Source organism: Orycteropus afer, unplaced genomic scaffold, assembly GCF_000298275.1.
Source record: "Orycteropus afer afer isolate SDZICR_OR568_19922 unplaced genomic scaffold, OryAfe1.0 scaffold00161, whole genome shotgun sequence".
Taxonomy (NCBI): domain Eukaryota; kingdom Metazoa; phylum Chordata; class Mammalia; order Tubulidentata; family Orycteropodidae; genus Orycteropus; species Orycteropus afer.
The window spans coordinates 4,879,629-4,904,481 of NW_006921748.1; the positions used below are offsets into that span (position 1 = coordinate 4,879,629).

General features: G+C 38.5%; 1 protein-coding gene across 1 annotated transcript in view; it reads left to right on the forward strand.

The window, feature by feature from the left end:
* PIK3C3 (phosphatidylinositol 3-kinase catalytic subunit type 3) overlaps window positions 1-24,853 on the forward strand; it is a 185,243-nt gene that overhangs the window by 148,414 nt on the left and 11,976 nt on the right. The window contains exons 19-23 of the mRNA XM_042781733.1: window positions 2,058-2,122; window positions 3,276-3,360; window positions 5,824-5,898; window positions 14,946-15,114; window positions 22,321-22,411. Of these exons, the coding sequence (XP_042637667.1) occupies window positions 2,058-2,122; window positions 3,276-3,360; window positions 5,824-5,898; window positions 14,946-15,114; window positions 22,321-22,411 (485 nt within the window). The remainder of the gene's footprint in view (window positions 1-2,057; window positions 2,123-3,275; window positions 3,361-5,823; window positions 5,899-14,945; window positions 15,115-22,320; window positions 22,412-24,853) is intronic.

Here is a 24,853-nt window from a genome sequence, read left to right on the forward strand (position 1 = left end):
TCATTCAATGTTTTTCCCATAAAATCTTTCAGTATTGCAACTCGAGGCTTAAATTTCTTCCTCAGTTCTTTCAGCTTAAGAAATGCTAAGCATGTTCTTCCCTTTTGGTTTCTAACTCCAGGTCTTTGCACATTTCATTATAATAACTGATTTTGTCTTCTCAAGCTATTCTTTTAAATCTTCTGTTCAGCTGTTTTATCTTGTCATATCTTCCATTCATTTTAGCTACTCTCTGTTCAAGGGGAAGTTTCAGAGTCTGTTCTGACATCCATTTTGGTCTTTTCTTCCTTTCCTGTCTTTTTAATGACCTTATTTTTGCTTTCTTCGTGGATGATGATCTTTATGTCATCCCACAGTTCCTCTGCTTTTCAGTCATTGATTCAGTGCATCAAATCTCTTTTTTAGGTGGTCTCTAAATTCAGGAGGGATTTAATCAAGGTCATGTTTTTGCTCTCATGGGCTTATTTTAATTGTTTTCAGCTTCAACTTGAACTTGCATATGAGCAACTGGTGGTCTGTTCACGGTCAGCTCCTGGCCTTGTTTTAGCTGAAGATATTGAGCTTCTTTATCATCTCTTGCCACAGATGTAATCACTCTGATTCCTGCGTAATCCATCTAGTGAAGTGCTTGTGTATAGGCATCATTTGTGTTGTTGAGAAAGGTATTTGCAATGAATAAGTTGTTGGTCTTGCAAAATTCTGTTGTGCGATCTCCAGCATTATTTCTATCACCAAGGCCCCATTTTCCAATCACCAGTGATTCTTCTTTGTTTCCAGCTTTTGCGTTCTGATCACTAGTGATAATCAACACATCTTGATTGCATGTTTGGCCAGCTTCAGACTACAGAAGTTGGTAAAAATCTTCAATTTTCTCATCTTTGGTTTTGGTGGTTGGGTCATAAATTTGAATAATAGTATTAACTGGTTTTCCTGATAGACATATGGGACTGACAGCATTTCAGGATAGATCTTGAAACGTTCTTTGTGATAATGAAAGCAGCACCATTCCTCTTCAGTTTGTCATTCACTGCATAATAGATCATATGGTTGTCTGATTTGGAATGGCCAAAACCAGTCCTAGGATATTAATCTTTATTTGTTCTATTTCATTTTTGACAACTTCCAGTTTTCTTAGATTCATAGTTTGTACATTCCATAATCCAATTATTAATGGATGTTTGCAGCTGTTTCTTCCCATTTTGAGTCATACCACATCAGCAAATGGAGGTCCCGAAAGCTTTACTCCATCCATATCATTAAGGTTGGCTCTGCTTTGAGGAGGCATATCTTCCCCAGTCATATTTTGAGTGCCTTCCGACCTGAGGAGCTCATCTTCTGGCATTATATTAGACAGTGTTTCAGGGCTCTTCATAAAGTTTTCCAGTAATATATCAGACAGTGTTTCACTGCTATTCATAAGGTTTGCACTGGCCAAGTCTTTGAGAAATGGATGGCCCCTTCCTTCTTCCGAGTCTGTCTTAGTCTGGAAGCTCTGCTGAAATCTGTCCAGCATGGGTGACCCTGCTGATATTTGAAACACTGGTGGCATAACCTCCAGCCTCACAGCAACACATAAGCTACCACAGTATGACAAACTGACAGACGAGTGACTCGATGGCAGAGAGTTTAATGGCTAATGATGGCAAGCATTTCTTCATGTGTTTCTAAGCTGCCTGCATGTTGTCTTTGGTGAAGTATCTATTCACATCCTCTACCGATTTTTTAATTGAATTTTCTTTTTAATTTAGAATATATTTATTTATGTTACAAAACTGCAGAGGGAAAATAATTTTGATGTGAGATTATAACATAATTAACTTAGACTGTTACTTTGTTTCTCATTTTCAGTAATAGAAGTTGGTCTAGAAAAATATACAAATTTAAATTTGCTTAATTTTTAAAAATATTTCCTTGTAGTTAGTATGGCCTAAGTGACAATATAAACATAATACAATGTTTTGAGATCTTTTTGAAATCATTCAGGTTAGAAAAACCTTTATTTTTATAATTACTTAACCAGTAGCTTTACTTAATATAATATATGTATTTCTGTGTAGGCTTCATGCAGTTTATCCAGTCAGTTCCTGTTGCTGAAGTTCTTGATACAGAAGGAAGCATTCAGGTACAGAATCTATTTTAAAGATTAATCCAATTCATAAGTGTATTCTTGGTATAAAAATTCAGTTTTTCTGAAAGTATATAGAATTAAAAATTTTTTTTTTTTTACATTCCTTTCTCCCTCAGTTCTTTTTCTTAAGAAGTAAATACTGTGAACAGTTGGAAATTCTTCCATGTTAGTAAATACAAATGCTGTATACCTCATTCACTGTCCTCCAATAATTCTTTTGTTCAGTTAGCACTTCTCTCTATATTTGTCCATTTCCTCTGACTTTAGAGAATTCTTAGTACCTGCATTTTAATTGTTTTAAAAGTTTAGACTTAATTTCATTCAACTTATTAATGGTTACAGTGTTTCAGTACCTATGTTTAAATGGTCATTTTAAAAACTCATTCACATTCAGGAGAATATATATATGTGTGGATTATATGCCAATAAAGCTGTTACCACAAACAAAAAACAAAAATGCTTAGGTTCACTTTTAGTAGAATGTCAAAACAAAGTGACAATTTAAGTAAACATCTAAAATTGTAAAATTATTTTATTTAATATTTTCCCTATGGAATGCAAGTAGCAGCATGTATTTTTGTGTGCACTGTCTGTACATATAGTAATAAGACTGATGCCTTAGTAGTATACATTGTAAAATTCAAATTTTGTAATTTATTGACTATGTTTTAAAGCAGATACTTGTTGGCCATTATTTACTATTTCAGAACGTCTAATAGCATAGTAGAAGCTCTGGTAGCACAGTGCCTAAGGCACTTGACTGCTAACCAGAAGGCTGGTGGTTCAAACCCACCAGCCACTCCTCAGAAGGAAGGTTGGGCAATCTACTTCCGTAGTGATACTGCCTCGGAAACCCAAGGAGGGATCACTGTGAGTCGGATCCAGCTCGACAGCAGTGAGTTTGCTTTTTGATTTTGGTAAAAGCATAGGGCCTAAGGCATTTCACTGCTAACCAGAAGGCTGGCGGTTCAAACCCACAGCCACTCCTTGGAAGGAAGATTGGATGGTCTACTTCTGTAGTGACACTGCCTTGGAAACCCAAAGAGGGGTTCCTATGAGTTGGATCTGACTCAACAGCAGTGAGTTTGGTTTGGTGTTTTTTAATTTGTTTGAAGATGTAATAAACATGTCAATAACATCCTTTCAGAACTTTTTTAGAAAATATGCGCCAAGTGAGAATGGACCAAATGGGATAAGTGCTGAGGTTATGGACACTTACGTTAAAAGTTGTGGTAAGTTTTTCAAGCTTACTTTCCACTGATATGGTTGAGTAAAGGAAAACAGGTCATCCTGGGTTGTCATATTGATACATGCATAGAACACATTAAGATTGAAATGCTGTATAAGAAGAAGAATTTTGTTGCTGTGTTAGGCGCTGGCAAGTTGATTCTGACTCTTAGCAACTCTGTGTATAACAGAATGAAAAATCCTCAAAAGAGTTACTGTGCTTGAACCCATTGGTGCAGCCACTGTGTCAAACTCATCTCATTTTTTACTGACCCTCTACTTTCCCAAGCATAGTGTCCTCCAGGCACTTCTCCTGGAAGCTGTTAGTTTTCTCCTAGATTTTTGGTGTTTTAAGTAGCTGCAGTTATGTAGAGGAGCCCTGGTGGTGCAGTGGTTAAGTACTCAGCTGCTAATATAAGGTTGGCACTCCAAACTCACCAGGCACTATATGGGAGATGATGTGGCAATTTGCTTCCATAAAGATTTACACCTTGGAAACTGTGAGGCAGTTCTAATCTGTCCTGTAGGGTAGCCAAAAGTTGCAGTCAACGGCAACAGGTTTTTGTGGCTGATAGACTGGGAAAAGTCACAGTCAGCAGTAGATTCCGTAGATAAATCTCAAGAGTTTAGGTAACAGTACTGTGTATAGGAGGTGCCTTGTATGGGACTTTTTATTCAGTTTCTCTGGCCCTTTCCTGTAAATAAGTTGCTGCATGCCACAGAAATTAGTTTATATTGTGCAAACATTTGTCTGTCCTCATGGAGCTAATTCTAAAGGATTAGTGTTTTGTTTTGTTTTTCCTTAAAGGATAGTTTTATGTAACTATTAGAGTTTAAGAGCATGTTTATGAAGGAACTGACACTAGAATTGAGCCCTGGATAAACTATGGTATAAAATATGTTACACCTTTTTTTTTTTTTTTAAATAATCAAAGTTTGGGATAGGAGTTTTCTGGACCTACAAACTGTATTTTAAACTTACATATTATTTTATGATGTAGGAATTGCTTTCTTGTATACAGTGGTTTTAATTTTTACAATTTTCCTGTGTGATAGTGTTCCAGGTTATTTTGAACATTATAACTCATTCCTAAATTTATTCTAGATGTTCCTGTTTTGACTAAGAATTATAAGGAAAATGTAGTATTCCTAGGAATTCTCAAGATACTTAAATAGAATGTTCTTATATATTTTAAAATCTTTGACAGTTCTAATTCTTATTTTCATTCGCTATAGGGATATAAAAATGTATTACTTGTAACTTGATTTGCTCATAAAAATGATCACATATAGTAGTATATTTTCACCTAAAAACTATGAAAAGTGTTGATGGAAACATTCAAGAGAAAATGTTTCCCTTCTTTTATTCCCCTTTTCTTTAATCTGTGTTTCTGTCTTTTCTTCCTCCTTCCCAACCTCCCTTCCTCTTTTTTGCTGTTTTTCTGAGACTTTCAAGTCTCAGTTTTCCATAATTTAAACAAAATTACATGTCATAGGAAGGTTCCATTAGGCTGGATATTCAAGATAAGAATCACTTATATGACTCACTTTATACTGCTTTTCAGTTGGGCTTGTCAGTTGATGCCCTTACACAAACCTGGCCTCTCTTGGGTTCCTCAGAGCATGGTGACTGGGGTCCTAGAGCGAGTGTTCTAAGGGACAGAAAGCACAGGTCTCTGAAGGTCTGGGCTGAGAAACTGGTCATTTCTGTTCAATTCTGTTGGTCAAAGAGCCCACCTGGATTTGAGGGGAGAGGATAGATAGAATATCTCTAAATGAAGAGGGTCACAGAATTTGTGGCCATTTTAATCCACCACATCTAGTTCTTAATGCTTGATCACATGTGATAAATTGCATGCCATAAAGCAGTTACATTTCATCTTTTTACCTTTGAGAATATCAGTAATACCAGTTGCTTTGGAGTTGATTCCCCACATGCATCACACCAGTACTGTGTTCCACAGGGTTTTCCATGGCTGAAATAGATGGCCAGGTCTTTCTTCTTTGCCTCTAGGTGGACACCAACGTCCAGCCTTTCATTTAGCAGCCAAGCCCATTTCATTTATCTTCCTGGGCACATTATCAGTAGGAGTTTTGTAACCTTGGCAAGTATTGAGTAGCAGCTCTATTTCTAAGTGGATCACATACTGTAGAACTCAGTGCACTGAGGCTAATTTCTCTTTATGAATACCCAATTTATTATTTCTGAGTAAGTCATTTTGTAGCTTTTCAGTGAGAAGCCTTTCGTCAGTCTGTGGAATTGCGTACTTTGCCGCAGTTCTAGAGCAGCATGACTCAGAGTGATGTGGCAAATTTAGTTTTAGAATTTAGGTGAGGAAGTCAGAAACAGTGGTAAGCAAATTAAAATTAAAGTAGCAAAAATAGATTTTCTGTTTGATGGAATGTACACCCTGGTCTGCATGTGTTTTTCATAATTCTTTTTCTCTTCTTTTGTACCACTGCTGCAGCTGGTTATTGTGTGATTACATATATACTTGGAGTCGGAGACAGGCACCTGGATAACCTTTTGCTGACAAAAACAGGTAATGAAGAATAACTACGATTAATACACAGTTTATATGCCAATGATTTCTACCCTGGAATCTATTTGTGATCAGAGTAAGTAGTATAGTGAAGATAAATCACGGAGTCTTAAAGGTCCTTTAAAATGTTCCGTTTGAAGGACATCTAAGGTGAACTCCCATCATCACATCTAAGAATCTCTTCAGTAGTAGTGCTGCAGATAGATGTCTTGCTTCTTTAGTTGAAATATCTTTGTTGGAAAGCCCATAATGCAAGCAGGCAGTCCTTTCTCTTACCATACAGCTCGAGGTAGAATGGTAGAAATTCCTTCTCTTATTGAACTAACTTTAACTCCTATCTTTATTCTTTGCTTTTCTCCTTGAATTTCTGTGGAATAATCATTCTCTTTTCTCTTCTTTCTGATGAACTCTTTTGTGCCACAGCTTTAAAACCATGTCTGTGCGAGCACATTCAAAACTATAGCTCTCTACCCCAATCCATTGCATTAATTTCACAATCATATACAATCATATCATTGTCAATTGCTTGTTTGAAATTCAAAATAAATGGTCAGTTTTAAATGTTTTCCCCTTTTTCCACTCCCTGCCTAAAAATTGCTTCTAATCTCATTTTCTCATCTCAATAATAATAAATAGCAACATCATCCACCCAGGTGTTAAAAGGCTCAAATCTAGGACTCAGTCTTAATACCTCTTTTGGCCTCATCCTCATGTCCCAAATCTATTAGCAAATCTTTTCTACCTCCATAGTAGATCATGAAGTCAGCCACTGCCATAATTTCCACCACTGTTTCCCCAATGGAAGCCACCAACATCTCTTGCCTAAACTGTTTGAATACAATCTGAATACTGTACTCTGGTGTGTGTGGCACGCCCATACTGATCTTCTACAAGTTCCCTTATTTTTTCTTGTAAAGCTCTTCTTTCACCTCTTTGTAAAGCTGACTTTGGTTATTGAGTCTAAGTTCTAATGGCATCTCTTTTGAGAAACCCTTTCTAACACTCCATTTTGAAATAACATTATCCTCATGACATCCTCTCTCAATTACTTTCTATTTATTACTGTTTTGTTTTCTTTATACCACTTAACACTAAGTGAAGTTACCTTTTTAATTTAATTCAGCAAATATGTACTGAGCACCTAACTGTGTGCCAGATACTGTTCTGAGGACTAAGTGATACCAAAATGAGCAGAACAGACAGAAACCTTTGCCTTCTTGAATCTTGTTGACTTCTTATCATTGCCTCCATCAGAACGTAAGCTCCATGAGAGCAGCCCACCACCACTGTGTCTCCAGAGTCTTGCTTAAGTTGTTTGAATTGGTGTTGAATTAATAAATGAGCATATAAATGTTTCTGTTCTTCCGTGTGACCTTTTCTTCTCTGGGCTAAATAATCTCAGCTTCTTCATCTTCCCATAGAAAAAAGTTTTCAAATTACTGTTTAAACAAGTCTCTTAGGTAAGACCATGTTCTGTTTTGTTAGTTTTCCCCAAAATTGAGACATTCTGCCTAAAGGATGTGAATCAGCATCCGCTGACCTCCTCTGCTCTCATGAGGGGGAGACAGAAGCAGCATCATCAACATCAGCCCTAGGCTTGTTCCTGTGACTCCAGACATGCCTCTACCCTCCGACCTTTTTACCAACTCTGACACCAGCCACCCCTCCCATGATACTCACTCCTTCTCTGCTGGGTTTGATAATTCATTGCAGTGGCCACACTGAACTCACATACAGTTACAGTATTTATTAGGGAAGTAACAGGTTATAAAAAAAAAAATCGGGTTCAGAAACACTCTCAGGATACAATTTTTTAATCAAGACAATCTCCCTCTACTTTGCCCTCAGGCACACTTTCTGGCTCTTGGCCTCTTGGCCTTGCCTCTGCTCTCTCGCCACAAGGGTTACAAAGCTCTTTAAGCTCTGCTGATAGGTGCATGTAAGAGCACCCTACTCCGCCAGCAAACTTCCTGACCAAAGGCACTTAACTCTCTTGCTCTCTGTGGGCCGGGAAGTCCACCACTCTGCCTCGTGCCTCTTGAGTTCTCTGCTGCCATCTCTCTGCCACTTGTCTCAGCCAGTCATTGCTGCCAGTCATCTCTGTGGTTGTCTCTGCCAGACAGGTCCACCTCAGGGTCTTGGGTCCAAGGACACACTCCTTTCCACCTCCAGCTCTTCTCTCTTGATGGCAGTGAGATTCCCCGCTTCTGCCTCTAGAAGGGTTCATTTTAACCCTAGTAGAACTACAAAACTAACCAATTCCCTAGTTCCATACAAGTTCCATATACCTTATTTCCATGGTCCCACCCCCACAAGGCTGGCGGTTCAAACCCACCAGCCACTCCTTGGAAGGAAGATTGGGCAATCCACTTCTGTAGTGATACCGCCTTGGAAACCCAAGGAACAATCACTATGAGTCGGGTCCAACTTGATGGCACCTAACAACAACAGTAACCCCCACAAGGGTGCCATGTACCTTACTTATATTACAAGCCACCCAATCCCCTTGGTGAACCTCACACACCTTATATTTCCTTAGTTCCACCCAGTCATCTGGTGAGAGTCACAGAGACCATGGCGAGAAGAGCCATATTAAATAATACACTGCGTCGTATGCCCAGAATTTAACAAAGTATATCAAGTATAGTCTGCTTAATAGTTAATTAAAAAAAACAAACAAACTAACTCACTGCCATCAACTCATAGCAGCCCCTCCTTGGGTTTGCCAAGCAGTATCTCTACAAATATAGATTGCCCGGTCTTCCTTCTAAGGAGTGACTGGTGGATTTGAACCACCAGCATTCTGGTTAGCAGTCAAATGCCTTAGGCACTATGCCACCAGAGCTCTCAGTTGTTATATGGTAATCTGATTAGTTCACATAATCTAGAACTTCACGTATTCCAATGTACTATATTGCGTGTGAAAAATCCTCTGTGGTATAATTTGCATATGTGAACCACTTCAGCATCAAGGCTGGCAATCCCTTCAATAAATAACCAAGATCCAAGTAATGTAAACAGATCATCATGTAGGTTCTTGGCTAATTTGCTATTTTAAAAAAGGTGTTTCTAAAACATTGCGGCGTTCGGAGAAGACTGTCATTTTCCCCTGATACTTGTAGCGCAGTGATTCCATTTGTTCTGTACTGTGATTGTTTTGTAACCAATAGCGGAGGGTTGCTGTGAGTCAGAATGCACATGATGGCACACAGTAACAGTGGGATATCCTAATGTACTGGGTAGGTTACATCTGCAGTAGTCACAGATTCTACTCATCTCCTTTGGGAAATTGATAAATTATAGACTATTCTCTTGGATTTGGAGAACTGCTTTTGCTGGTGTGTCTGTGTCTGCGTGTTGATGGGAGTATTTTAAGAGTAAGATTAGAAGAGAGGAGTCTACCTTATTTAGGTTTTTAGCTCAGATCACAGTTACTTGTTTTTTGAAAATTGAGTCATAAAATTTCAGAAACAGAAGCTTTGAGCTTCTTGTTACCAGCTTTCCACTAGAGGGTGCTCCACATTTGCCTTTTCAAAAACAAAACTTACCCTAAAATTACTGCCTGCTAGATAAGAAGCATATTCTTGAAAATATAATATTGAAATATAATATCTTGTAAAACAGCATTTCTTTGTGCTGTTTCTTAACTGTTCATAATTATGTCATCCAGTTAAATCTTAAAGTTAGCATTTTAACTCTTCCTCACTAGGATAAAGGTTTCCTATTTTCAGGTTTAGTTTGAACATCATTAGATTATATTATGACTGATTACATCAAGACAAATAGAAGTGAAATGCATTCATTTTACTGACTGTCCATATTTCAAATATTTTCAAGTTACATTCATTCTGTATAATGAATGGACTTCGTGGAGTTTAGCCAACTCTTTGGACTGAATTTTCATTATGGTTAATGGTAATAAATTTATCATTGTTTTAGTTTAAAATGCCACAGATGGAGAATCATGAAGCATCTTCGTTGATATTTTAGATCCATTATACCTTCATCAGAGATTGTAACTTATCAAAATTCACAACTATGGATTATCTTACATAACTGTACAAGCTCTCAGACATTAGTGGGCCACTTTTCCCATTCTTCTGTTCCACTCTGTAAATTAAAATGAGACATAGAGTGTGTGAAGGAAAATGCTTCATTGCATATGTTTTTGTTGTTATGTGCCGTTGAGTCGGATCCGACTCCTAGTGACCCCTCCTTGGGTTTCTGAGGTGGTATCACTATGCCAGCCTTCTGGTTAGCAGTCAAGTGCCTTAGGCACTAAGCTACCAGAACTCCTTCATTGCATATAGAGAGTGCGGATATACAGGGATAATGTGTAAAAATACAAACCATGAGTCACAATGACTGATTTCCCAGAATTTTTTTTTTGCTCATGCCTTTATTTGGACTTAAAAACCAACCAAGCCCATTGTCATTGAACAATTCCAACTCATAGCGATCCTATAGATCGCTATGGTAGAACTGCCCCATAGGGTTTCCAAGGCTGTAAGCCTTTTTGGAAGCTGACTTGCATATCTGTTTCCTGCAGAGTGTCTGATGAGTTTCTTTACAACTGCTTAGAGCCTTTAACTTTGTTGAAGTTTTCTCAGCAGGTACAGCAGAGGGCGCTCTGTATCCACCATAAACGTAAAAGTCTTGGAAATTACTTTGACAGTTCCTTGTCACGTGGTCAGTTATAGGTTTGTTTTCTTGAGGCATGTTAGGAGTGAATGATGTTTCTTCTGTTATTATGTTAATATACCATTCCTTAGGCAAGAAGAGTCCTCGTGATGCAGTGGTCAGAGCACTTGGCTGCTAACAGAGGCTTGCTTAGATAAATGAAAAATTTAGTTTTTCATGTAATAGTTAGTTCCCTTGGTTAGTTACTTATTTGAAAGCCAGATGGTAATAGTTTTTAAACCCTAATAGTGGTTATTTTGAGCATTCATACAGAAGTTATTATTTCTTTTTAATACATGAAGCTCATATCCCAAATTTGATATAATTTCTGCCAACTCCAGATAACTTTTAGCATCCTCTTTCTTACAGCTGTATGAAAATAGTGCTGCTGTGTTGACTTTCATAGCATTTTTTTTCCTAAAATTCAGATATTAATTAGATTTGGTAAATTTCAAGTTCTTTAGAAAATTACCAACTTAATGTATTGTTTAGTTTGTCCTTGTGAGAAAGATGCCGGAAAGAGTTGCTTATCCTTTTAATACTGAATTTTACTAATTTTTGGCAGTTGTTATCTTGGATACCACGGACATATAAATACCAATTCAGTATATTTAAAATATCCTTAAAGTGATGGTTGTTGTTGTTATAATATGCCATCTAGTCGATTTCAACTTACAGCGACCCCTCCTTGGGTTTCCGAAGCAGTATCACTGTGGAAGTAGATTGCCCCATCTTTTTTCTGAGGAGTGACTGGTGGGTTTGAACCGCCAGCCTTCTGGTTAGCCTTCGGCACTACACTACCGGGGCTCCTAATTGATGATTACTGATACTTATTTTTGAACAAAGGTCAGAATTTTAATTTTTTAAAATCTGTTATTTGAGATATTTAAGAAAAATATTTGTAAACAACTTTAAGGGATCCTACCACTAGTTAATAAGTAACTTGATTTAGTTTTGTATAAATTATGTCAGGTAGAAATGGTTTCCTATCTTGGTGGCACACTGATTTAGTCAGGGTTCTCTAGAGAAACAGAACCAGTGACAGCAGGTTGGAGGCTTCAGCTAGCTCATGGGATTGTGGAGGCTGGCAAGTTCAAAACCCATAGCTGGAAGGGTCAGAGTGGAGACTTCTGTAGACTTGCTTCTTAAGACCCATAGGTCAGGCAGTGGAAAGGGTGCAGAATGCAGATAGAGAGCAGGTTCTGCAAAAATATCTTTAGTTTGGAGGTAGGGCACACTGTGAGCAAACTGTCTTTAACAGATTGATCCATTACATTACACTAGAGTATGTTGTGGAAGGTGATTATATTGCATTACATTATAAAATAGCATCAAGTCTAGTACTTGGCCATAATACTGGAAGCCATACCCTGTCCGAATTGACATATAAAACTAACCATCAGACATACCTTCTAGAATGGGGAAAGGTGATAGATATAACAACTCTTCTTGTCATAAGCAGGATTTCTTAGTTATCTTGTTTGACACACCCACCTCTAACTTAGTTGTAGATAATAACAACAATACTAGCAGTTAACCTTTAGAGTGTTTACTGTGTACTGGTGTGGTTACATGCCTTTGAGTTGATTCCAACTCATAGCAGTCCCAAGTACAACAGAATGAAACACTGGCTCAGTCCTGCGCCATCCTCACAATCCTTGCTATGCTTGAGCCCATGATTGCAGCCACCATGTCAGTCCATCTTGCTGAGGGTCTTCCCCTTTTCCTGTGACCCTCCATTTTAGTAAGCATGATATCCTTCTCCAGGGAATGATCTCTTCTGACCACATTACCAAAGTTGGCGAGACAAAGTCTGGCCATTCTTGCCTCTACAGACCATTCTGGCTGTACTTCTTCCAGGATAGATTTGTTACTGTGTACTAGCTAATGTTAAGTATTAGATGTATTATCTGTTAATTTCTCTTATGAGGTAGTTATCAATATTAACCTTATTTTGTAGTTTAAGAAATGAGGTTGTGGAGGTGCTAAGTAACTTTGTCAGTGTCACAAGTGAGATATGACAGTGTCATTTGTACTATAGGACAGCTTTACTATCGATTCAGAGTGCTTGCCTATGCATCACTGTTAAGCTGGGACTTCCTTGTCTTATAGTCAGAGTTAGTTCTGTGATCATCTGCCAAAGAGGCAGGGAGGCTGCATCTTCTGACCTCCTCTAACCCCATAAGAGGAAGGCAGAATCACCATCAGTAGCCCAAGGCCTATTCCTACGAGGCCAGATATGCTGCCTCCCTCCAGCCCTTTCACCAACCCTGACACCAACTGTTCCTCCCCCAGCACCCACTACCTCTCTGTTTTGATAATTCGCTATAGTAGCCACACAGAACTCACAGATTTTGGGGTTAATTAGGGAAGCAGCTGGTTACAACTCAAGTTCAGAAATGCACCCAGTCTCTCACACCCAGCCATCTCGCTTAGCAACCAACAGTCTCTCTCTCAGCAGCATGTGTCTCTCGCTTCTCTTTCTCTCAGCAGTGTGTGTCTCTCACATCTCTCTCTCAGCAAGTGTGTGTCTCTCAGGAGCACGTTTCATTCAGCAACACGTCTTTTTCAGCCAGCAGTCAGAGAGTATCCTTTTGCCCCTAGGAGGGCCTTCTTTTGCGCCTGGCAGAGTGACCAAACTAACCACTCCCAACATAAGAATTCTATAGACCTGAGAGAGAACTTCCCAGAAGATTGCTTTGTGCCACTCTCAAGAGAAATACCCCAGGTGGATAATTTTATCAGGACCTACTCAGTTGCTCATGGCAAATTCCACCACAGAGTTTACAAACACTTATGGCTAGAAAAGCCATACCAGGTAATTTATTACACTGCACCATCTCTGCTTATATTTCTAGTAGTAACCTAATGATGGAGTATAAAATTTATAGATTACTGTCAGTAATCCAAGAGGTAGATAAAAGGTATAGCTAACATTGTAATGGATACAGTCAATAGGTGAAAATACTTTGCAAGAGGGTAGAAGTGTCCATAGACTCAGTAAGTTCGCTTAAAAAAGGAACGGTTTTGGCTAGTTCCTTTAGGGAAAGACTGTAATCTTCCCAAACACAAGATGGAGAATGAGTTACCACATAAACTTAAATATAATATTCTTCGACAATGAGTGCCTACTATGCACCAGAAACTATTCTGGGACTGGGAATACAGTAGTTGACAAAACGGACATAAATCTAAGCAGAGGTTAGCCTGTGTGGCCCGTGAGACGTTGTCCTAGTATCTAGTGCTGCTAAGACAGGAAAACCACAAGTGGGTGGCTTCAACAAAATAAAATTTATTTTCTTGTTGTTAGGATAGATGTCCTAATTCAGGGTTCAGGTTCTAGGTGAAGGTTCTCTCTCTCTGTCAGCTCTGTTGGGAAGGTCCTTGTTTCTTTTGAGCTTTGGTTCCTGAGCAGTCTTCAGGTGGCTTGGTATCACTCTTCCCCCATCTCTGCTTTTTGCTTGCTTGTCTAATCTTCTTTATATCCCAGAAGTGATTGATTTTATGACAGACCCTATACTGCCTCATTAATCTAACAAAACCATTCTGACACGGGATTATAATTACAAGTATTGGCGTTAGGAGTTACAACACACAATTTGGGAGGACCCAGTTTAATCCGTGACAGATGTGTTAAAATGTATTCCTACTTTACACCTACTTGTAAATCACAAGATGCTTTGTGCACATTCTGTGGCGAATCATACTGCATGATGACTTATCCCATTCTTACATTTCTATTCTATGAATTTAGATTATTGCTGTCAGTTTTCTCCTAATGGATGCTGCAGCTGTCATCTTTTGGCAGGTGTGAAGACTGTGGTTGGTTTCCTAGTCTGTAAGTAATGAGTGACACAGACAAGTTGAAAATGGTTCAGATGAAGCAGACATTATAATTTGATATTTGGGTCCGTCCCCCCCCACAATAGTGATAAGTTAAAGGAAGGTTCATTGGAGGAATAGTTAAATAAAAGTAATAGTCTTCCACTATATGAAGGACACTCCACTTAAACATGAGCATGAGACGTTTGTTACAAGATAACAGTTTCTACTAATACCTTAAAAAGTGGTCCAGATTTCACTCTCTTTGCTTCAGGAGATCTAAAAATAGGATTTAAAATAAATTAAAATTCCTATGATGATTTTAATCATATCTTCATTTGAATGAATGTGAATAAAATGAACTAGGATATGCTCTGAAGGCCACTGCCACAACTGAGATAGAGGATTATGCATTTTAATGGGCTTTATCATGAACTAATACTCTGTGAAGAACTGCTGCTTATGGAAGTTGTATGACATACCCCCTTCCCAGTTCTTTCTCTAAGATAATTCTGGAAACAAATGAATTTCTTGTCAACATCCAGGCAAACTCTTCCACATAGACTTTGGATATATTCTGGGTCGGGATCCGAAGCCTCTTCCTCCTCCAATGAAGCTGAACAAGGAAATGGTGGAAGGCATGGGAGGCACTCAGAGCGAACAGTACCAGGAGTTTCGTAAGCAGTGTTACACGGCTTTTCTCCACCTTCGAAGGTATGTTGGTTTGCTTGACATGCACGTTCTTAGAAAATTCATTTCAGAGAGCAAGAGGACTTGTCCAAATGTTTACATTCTTTAGTATCACTCTCTTTCAGAGTGACACAGACAATAATATTTTTATTTTTATTTTTTTAATTTTATTGTGATTTGGGTGAAAGTTTACAGAGAAAATTCATCTTCTATACAGCAGTTCACATATACTTTGTCTCATGTCATTGACTGAGACTCCCACAGTACAACAGCTCTCCTCCCATTTCTTCCTCATAGCCACCTCCTCCATGTGCCCTTCCCTCCCATGCACTCTTACCCCCTGAGCTGTCTCCCTGTGCATACACAGCCCTTCTATTCTCCCATAATTGATCCCTTCAAGGAGTGTATCTACTTAATATAAATGTTCAGCTCGTATGCCTGTCTTTTGTTTGGCTGGAAGCCACAGGAGTGGGTTCAATTGCAGACCTGAAGGGCAACTAGGGGCCATGGCCTCAGTGGTTCCATCAGGCTCTATCAGACCAGCAAACCTGGTCTCTCTCTTTTTTTTTTTTTTTCCCTAATGATTTTGAGTTTTAGTCCACATTGTTCTCCCATTCTATCCTGGATTTCCTATATAGATTCCCCCTCTGAGTGGTTGACAGTGGTAGCCGGGCACCATCTATTTTTTCTGGTCTCATAGTCATATAGGCTGAGGATTGCATGGTGTACCAGTTCCTGAGACTAGTTGTTTCCATGTGTTTTTGGTTTTCTTCATTCTTCATTCTTCTTTGATCTGGATGAGGAGAGACCAGCAATCTCTTTCCTGGTGTAGAGGAATCCAACTAATTTTGCATGTTGATCTTATATCCTACCACTGTGCTAACTCTCTCGATTAGTTCCACTAGGTTTTTTTACTGAGTCTCTTGGGTTTTCTATGCATAGGATCATACCATCAGCAAACAGGAATAGTTTACTTTGTCCTTACCAATTTGGATGAGAGGCAATAATATTTCTTATGTACATTTCCTATCTATTTTGATAAGCAGTCAGATATCAAGGGAAGAAAAGCTAAACCTTCTTTCTTCTTCACTGATTATCTGATTGTTATTCCAAATAGGAAGTTGGAATCGCACAAGATTAGGTAAACACAGAGGCTTGAAAATCAGTGGCTGGACATCATTGTCATGAAATGTGCTATGTGTGCTTTGACAGAAATAAGATAGTGATAAATCCCCCAGTCTTGCAGGATTATAATCGCCACATTGAGTTCTTGTCTTCCCTGGCAGGCTTCCTACTTCTTTAGCAAAGGTGAACAATTTGACTTATTTAAAGTGAAATTAGTTAATTTACTTTCATTTGTTAGCATCTGTACCAGCCATATTCTTAGTTGTTCTTCAGGAAGGAGAGGAGGGAACATTGCAGAGTTTAGTTAAGTAACTGAAAAGTAAATGGTACACATAATTTTGTCTCCTTTTTCTAAGTACCTCATCAGTTATTCTGCTGAAAAATTGTTGCTTTTTCTCTATCCCTTCTTTTGTCTCCAGTGTCACTATATCTCTGCTTCATCTGTCCTAGTTTGCTTTAGGACTGAACATCAGTATGTCATCAGGGAAAACAAAAAGTCGTTTGTTAAATTCAGGACATGGTGCTGGTGATTAGTCACAAATGGCAGGATCATTTGACTCTAGCCCCTTTTGCAGCTCAAGTAAATTAATATTCTTAGTCCAGCAGAATATCCCAGCCCAAGCAACACACTTGCGTGTTCTTCCAGGTGAAAATATCACTGAAGGAGAATGAGTTGTTCTGTCCATGTGGGTTCTGCTAGTTTGTATAACCTTAGTACCTTATATAGTGCTTGGAAGATAGACCCTGAATATCTGTTCATTGAGGAAAAACCCTCAATATTTATATTTGAACCCAGATTTTCTGATTGATCAGGTCTTGGTTGAAGTCAAGTTCCCAGGTGATGTTGAGCTGCTATCCCTTTTATTTTTTTGGCAATGACTGATTAGGCCTTCATTCTTAATTCAGTCTCTGCGTGTGTCACACCCTTGGACATGCATGTTACACAGTGCCACATTATGTTTCTTGTAGGCGGCACAGTGGCTCAATTTTACTCTCCAGAAATGCTAAAAGCATACCAATAAGATCAGTGCTCTTTCCATTTGCCTGGTGATACAGAAGCACTTTCAGAGAGGTAGGAGTACTGCTGCAATAGCTGGGATTTTTCATTTAAAATAATCAAAGCCTGTAGAAAAGTAGATAGAACCATGATGATGTCAGTGAGGAGAGAGGCAAGGTGATAGGAAATGATAGCTCAAGACTTGTCAAAGACTCTATCTTGGTGAAAGCAGAAAGAAAACAATGTGCTTTATAAACTGTCATTGATAATGGATTAGTAGCAATTCAGTAGAATGAGCAAACAGAGGCAGGTTATTGATGGAGAAGCCAAGTTAACCTCTCTTCATTACAAAGAAAAGTCACGAAGGGATTAATCTAAACAATCATATGCCAAATCTTTGTGAAATTTGCTTTGTTTTTTATTTTTAAAAAATCCACTGTACTTCACTTAACCTCAGCTAGGCCCTAATATTTTGATCAGCATTTATTGGTTAGTGTTGTATTTTCAAATAAGGTTCAGTTACTTGCCTTTAGGATGTAAGAATTAACCTGGTACTCAAAAGCTCATCTGGGACTAAGGTTGGTTGATCCTTTTACTATTGAGGTGTGTAGATACCACCAATAGCCTTCTTCTATAGTTTTTGTTGATTACTGATCAAATTCTTCAACAAGAAACCATTGAATAACACTAGACCACATTAGCAGGGCAATCCCTTTTGAACTAAGTTAAGTTACAGTTACATATTTTATGGAGTTGGGGTTTTCATGTAATAAAATACACTATCGTCAGTTTATCAGTCAATATATATTGGACCAGTAATTAATTGGTGTTGTTTTTATTATGTGCCATCGAATCGGCCCCGACTCATAGCAACTCCTCCTTGGGTTTCCGAGGCAGTATTACTATGGAAGTAGATGGCCCAATACAAGCTTTCATGGCAGCAATAGTAATATGGAAAAAAATGTGACTCTTAAGTGGTCAAGGAAAACTTTTTTTTTTCCCCCTAACCATGTTTATGCCACATACCCTGTTGAACAATTGTCAAAGAAAAATTCTTAGTTAGATGCCTCCAGTACAGAAAATAGGAATGCAGTTAACCAAATCAAATGAGGTTTTTACCATTTCTCAGAAGTTATTGTCTAGTCACCAGACTTCTGTGAATTTGTTGACCGTAATACCTTCAATCATTAATGACATTGTTTTTCCCTCCTTATAGTACAATTATTAAATAATTTTTCAGGGTCTCACTCTGATCTTTGTCACATGCAAAGTGAAGAGACTATAAGAGAAATAGTTCTCTGAACCACTGTAAGAACCTCATTTGATGTAGTTAAATGCATCCCTATTTTTAGTATTGAAGGTTTTTGCTAAAATTTAGGTCATTATTTTTATGACCAGTATATAGTATGGGGCTCAGCTTACTCATAAGGTAAGAGAAAGAATGTGGTTTTTTTGAACAGTGTATTCAACCTACTCTTCAAACATTTCAAATTATATTAAATTCCTCTTTTCATCTTTATTTAGACTTAATTTAGCACATTTTCCTCACCCTGTCATTTTTTGTTTTGTTTGACTTTGTTTTTGTTTTTAATTCTGTACTGTCTATTGTTTTGTTTTGTATTTAATTATGTACTGTCTTTTGATAATGGTTATAAAGATTTCTAGTAATTATTAAATCTGTTTTTTTTCTGAGTAGGATGTTGAATACTACCGTATTGAATACATACTTCCGGTGGTGTAGTGCCTAAGGTATTTGACTACTAACCAAAAGGCTGGTGGTTCAAACCCACAAGCCACTCCTCGGAAGGAAGATTGGGCAATCTACTTCCGTAGTGATACCGCCTCAGAAACCCAAGGAGGGGTTGCTGTGAGTCGGATCCTACTCAACAGCAGTGAGTTTGGTTTTGTTTTGGATTTTGGTTAAACTTGTTCAGTCTGAAATGAAAAATGTGGGTAATGGCAGCAGATGTAAACAATATTAGCACAGTTAAGGCAGAGACAGATTACCCACAAATTTGGATGTTTTCTTTATTTACACTCTCCTTTCCTCTACTTTTATGATAGGGGCATGAGGGTTAACTTTAAGCCAGGATATAATCCAGAAAGCATTAATGTTTGCCTTTAAGAAAAGCCGTGAAAGAAGAAGTTTTAACATAGAGTCTGTCTGCCTAGTAAACTCACCTGGAGAACTTATTTAAATCTAGTAGCCTGGGCTCCATCATATTTATTTTGTCTAGAATTGGTCCAGACATTGATATTTTTCAGAAACTCCCCAAGTGAAACTGATCGGAAGCTAGATTGGAGAACCACTGATGACATCCTTTCAAAATTGAGCCTTGTATTCCCTCCTCTGTGATACTTTTGACACATTCCTAATATTGTCCCAAAGCAAGATTGAGGAGAAACTATATGATCAACAAAGTAGAGTGTGAATAATTGAGGTCTAGTTGAAAGAGCATCTTTTTTCCCCCCCATAACATACAACAGTGGTCTACTAACACCATACTAACATACTAACATATACAGCAGTGGTCTACTAACACCACATTCTTTGCAGACCTCTAAAGTGGATCCTGTTCTTTATTTTAATATTGTACATACCAGGTTTGAGGTGGGAGGTTAGAAATGGGCCTGGTGCCCTTCTTACTCCCCATGAACACTTACAAACCACTTTTTCCCCTGCCTTCTTAAACAAGTAAAAGATACATACACATGTGCACCTCCATTAACGATCATACTATCAGATGCACTACACACTGCTGTCATCTACCTGCCTCCCTGTCACTCTCATACATTGGAATCTTTGAGCATCTTCCTTTTCATGAGAACTGTTGTGAGGTTATCATCCACAGGAATGATTGATCCATTCTTGCCCTAGCATCTCGGGCACTTGTTCTTCTCATTTAGAGCCATATGGCCACTCCCTAGGTGTTAACTCTCCTTGTATTGACCTTTTTACTAAGCCCGTCTGTGTTAGACTGGGTTCTCTGGCGAAACAAAACCAGTAAAGTTTATATATATGTATATAGAGAGAAATTTATCTTAGGAAAATGGCTCACACATTTATAGAAGCTGGCAAATCTAAAATTTCTGGATCAAATGTCAAGCTGGAGGCTTTTCCTGACTCTTAAAGCTGCAGGGGCTGAGGAGCTCAAGGCTGACAGGCAGTGTACTGGCTGTTGACTCCAACGAATGCCGAATCCAAGATCTCCAGGCCAAATGGTGGATTGTTCACTCACAGACAGTTGTAGGCAACACAACAGAATCCTGATCCACAGAAGAATGTCTCTTTTCCAAGATGTCCATAGATACACTGGAAGAAGGCCACACCCCTAGGAAAACTCCCTTTCAGTAGATTGGCTGCTCAAAACAAAATCGTCTGATCCCATCATGGGAATAACCACATCACAACAGCTTAAACCACACAGAATCGTGGTCCAGCCAAGTTGACACACAGCTCCAGCTATCCCACCAGCTAAAAATCATCATTGCCTAAAGCAAAATTTCCTTAACTTAACATCCAAAACTTCCTTAACATCTATCCTCAGAATCAAACCTGAATCTTCATCACCACTCCAGTGCTATGAAGGGGCCACCCACACCATAACTGTCCAAGAGGAAAGTGTTGTGAAGCAGGCAGTAATGTGTCCTAGTGCAGACTTAACTTCAGCCTTTCCTCACTAGGCTGCAATTGTGAAAATGAGCATCTGGAACAATAACGTTCTTTGGGGAAATATCTCTTTGGGGAAAGGAGAGTTTAAGGCTAAACCTTCCAAAAGCCAGCATATTCCAAAAATATCATCATTTAGATATCTTGCTTGTTTTTAGTTCAGTAAAGTACTAGGTATTTTCTTTTCCATTTAGGAATGTATATCCAGGCCAGTGACTGGAGTGACTCGTAAAATTGTGAATACCGTATCCCTGGAGGATTCTTCTGAGGGATTATGGATGGCATTATTTCCCTTTCATTTATGTAGTGTATCACACTGAGTTAGTCTGATGTAGCAGATTCTTGTCATTGTCTGGCAAACATATCTTCAGCAGATCTTCATTGTTTAATAAAATGCTAATTAGGGGTAAAGTAAATTCTCCTTTGATCACTTCTCTCTGTAGATCTCTCTCTTCTCTCTGTAGATCTCTCTCTTCTCTTCTCTTCTCACCTACTCCTCACTTATCAACTGTCTCATTATCTGACATTTTTCATTTACAACAACTTTGAAAAAATTATTAGACAGTATTTCCTATGGTTTGGACTATACACGGGTCTGCAGCCAGGCCTGAAGCACCCCCTTTGGACTGCCTCAAATGACATACCAGAGGCCCTGGCAACAACCAGGTCATATGACAGATGGCTGCTGACCAGTCACAGAAGGCTTTGTCCCAATTGTCTGCAACATCATAGCCTGGGTACAGAGAGTATAGGATGATGGTGGGATGACACAAGGTCACAGGTGGGCAGGAGGATGCTGAGCAAGGGGCTAAAGGTGCTTGGAAGGTCAGTGGGGAGAACTGAGAAGGGGGTTGCACAGGGCTTTGGGGCTGGGGCAGACGGAGGACGAGCAGGGTCCCTGCCCAGGGTAGAAGGCAGGAGAGAGTGGACAGCAGAGAACACCCAACAACCACCACCCCTAGTCCCTAAAGGCTCCCCAGTTGTGGCAGAGGGTGGTCTTCTGCACCACTTGCATCCTGAGACATGCAGGAGATCCCAATGGGCAGTGAGTGACTAGAGTTGGGGGGCACTGTGTCAATGATGGGGTACAGCCCTGACTCACATAACACTGATTTTGCTTAATGATCTAGTCTTTGGAACTTAACCATGTCAATAAATGAGAAGTGGGTATACTAAAGAATGAAAACAATGTCATATTGAATGGTTGCCCCAAAGGTTTGTTAATGCCATGGTACCCAGAAATGGTCTAGATAATTTTGCAAGTCTTATGTTTCATTTGAAACATCTGATGAACAATCTCACATTCAGTTTTCATTGGAGTTATAGTAATCATTATAAAGATCCAAGTACCATAATATCTAGGAGTGTTGTTGATATGACAGAGAAATGGAAAATTCTAACTCATTGCTAATTTTTTTTCTATCCCACTCTCCTGTAGGTATTCTAATCTGATTTTGAATTTGTTTTCCTTGATGGTAGATGCAAATATTCCAGATATTGCTCTTGAACCAGATAAAACTGTGAAGAAGGTAATTTTTAAACATCCTCAAATATCATAATCTATTTTTCATATCTGAACAGTGTTAGAGTTTTAACAATCCATTTCCTCTTGAAGTCATGGACCCTAGACTCCTAAGTAACAGAAGTTAAGAAAAATAACTTTTGTGTGGCAGAATCTTAAATGTCATTGTCATATGGCACTATATGTCACATCATTGAGATAATATTCTCAACAAAACTTGACTGGGAGAAGCTGTCACTATTTTTCCACATTCCAGAATATAGCAGCTTCCCCAAGTTCTCTACAGCCAGTTCTGTCCCCTTCTCAGGCTTGCCCACAACCACGGTATAAGTGACTATATCTGGAGAGACATCTTGCTACTACAGCTCTTGCTTTTTGTCCTAAAAAGTTGAGGTCATCTGAAACAGTTACCAAGCTACCTTACCTTGGGTTCTGACAGAGATGGGAGGAAGGGCAACAGACTTAATGACTTTTGTCTGAATTACTTTCTGATTTTCTTCTTTGTTGGCTTGTTTTTTGTGGGGGAGTTCTAAAGCACTTTGCTTTCCCAGAGGTAACTTAACATGATCTTAAATATCAGAATAATTATTAGTACTGTCCTCCAAAGAAAGATATTACAGCTTGTTAATTTATGAGAATAAACTTATCTGAAAGGTAGTTATCAGTCTCAGGGATGGTATTATTCTGGTGGTTGAAAATTATAATTAGCACCAAAAAGCTTAAATTCTGATTGTAACCAACTCTAGCCATTATTGGATACTTCTGTGAATTCAACATGAATGAGGCTTATCTCTTTCATTATTTTATAAGTCTTTGAAAACAATAGGAGAGATTTTAATTTAAATATTTTTCTTGTTTAACCACTTAAGTGAATTTATGTCGTTGTTGTTGTTGTTATATGCCATGGAGTCAGACCTGACTTATAGCGACCCCTCCTTGGGTTTCCGAGGCAGTATCATTACGGAAGTAGATTGCCCCATATTCCTTCCGAGGAGTGGCTGGTGGGTTTGAACCACCAGTCTTCTATGTCCTTATTAGGGTTCCATTTATTCTTTTATTTAGCCAGCACTATTTCAATTAAAAAAAAAAAAAATTCTTTCTTCCTCCAATAAGAAATTAATACATACACCACGCTAGCTTCAGTTGTGTATTATTTTTTGTCATTATTTTTTTTTTCATTTACTAAAAGAGCTCTGGTAGCATAGTGCCTAAGGCACTTGACTGCTAACCAAAAGGCTGGCAGTTCAAACCCACCAGCCCCTCCTCAGAAGGAAGGTTGGGCAATCTATGAGTCGGGTCTGACGACGGCCCTTAACAACAACAAAGCTCATCTATCAAGAAATACCATTGATTGATAAAATTTTCCTGAATTTCAGTCAATGACTGCACCAGATTTCAAGAGTTGTCTTTTTTGCATCTGTTGAATTTGTGATTAGTTTTGCTCTTTATCGTTAAACCCATTTATCTTTGCCATGCATTCATTCTTCCTGACTTCATGCCTGTTAAGAAGTCACTGAGGAAAGTTCCAATAGCATTTTACAAACTGAATTTTTTTCTGTCTCTTCTGTCAATTATGTTGTTCTTACCCTTTATTAAATTTTCTTTTCTCTCTGTTTAGAAGAGCATGATTTCATTAAGTATAATGCCCTTTTATTATTAGCTATCTTATTATGCACTATCTTTTAAAAACGAACCAGTTCATTTTATGGGGCAAAAAGGAAAGAAGGAAGGGCAAAGCATGTGTGTCAGTCATTTTTCTTGTAGAGTAGTCCTCCCTAGCTATTTATTCTAGTTTCAATTACGTGAACCTTAAAAAATTGCATTTCACCATCATCTCCCCCAAAAGGGTATTTCATAAGAGGTTTCTTTGCTTTCTGCTATACTTTATCAAGAATGTGAAATAATCAAATGAAGCATAAACTTGACATTAAAGTCATAATAACATTGGAAAGTTATCCTGGCATGAGCTAAAATTTATGTTTCATATTGCTTGACTTATTTACGAGAAGTAGAAGTAAACTTACACTGACGAAGTAAACATTATTGACCTTACTTACTTGGTAAATTTTTGCTTTGGCTTCATGCATGGAAGGCATCTAAGAGAAACAGGAGTACACTTGAGCTTTAAGTCTTCAAAGAGGTACAGATTAATCAAATTATTTGAGTGATCCTAACAAAGTACGGGAGGGAGCTCTGGTAGTGTAGTGCCTAAGACACTTGACTGCTAACCAGAAGGCTGTCGGTTCAAACCCACCAGCCAGTCCTCAGAAGGAAGATGAGGCAATCTACTTCCTTAGTGATACTGCCTCGGAAACCCGTCGCTATGAGTTGGTACGACCTGAGGGCACATAACAACAACAATAAAGTATAGTATTCCCTGACCTCATGTACTTTAGTATATATAAATATTGTTAATTTTTTTTGGAAACTGGCTATTTATGTATAGAAT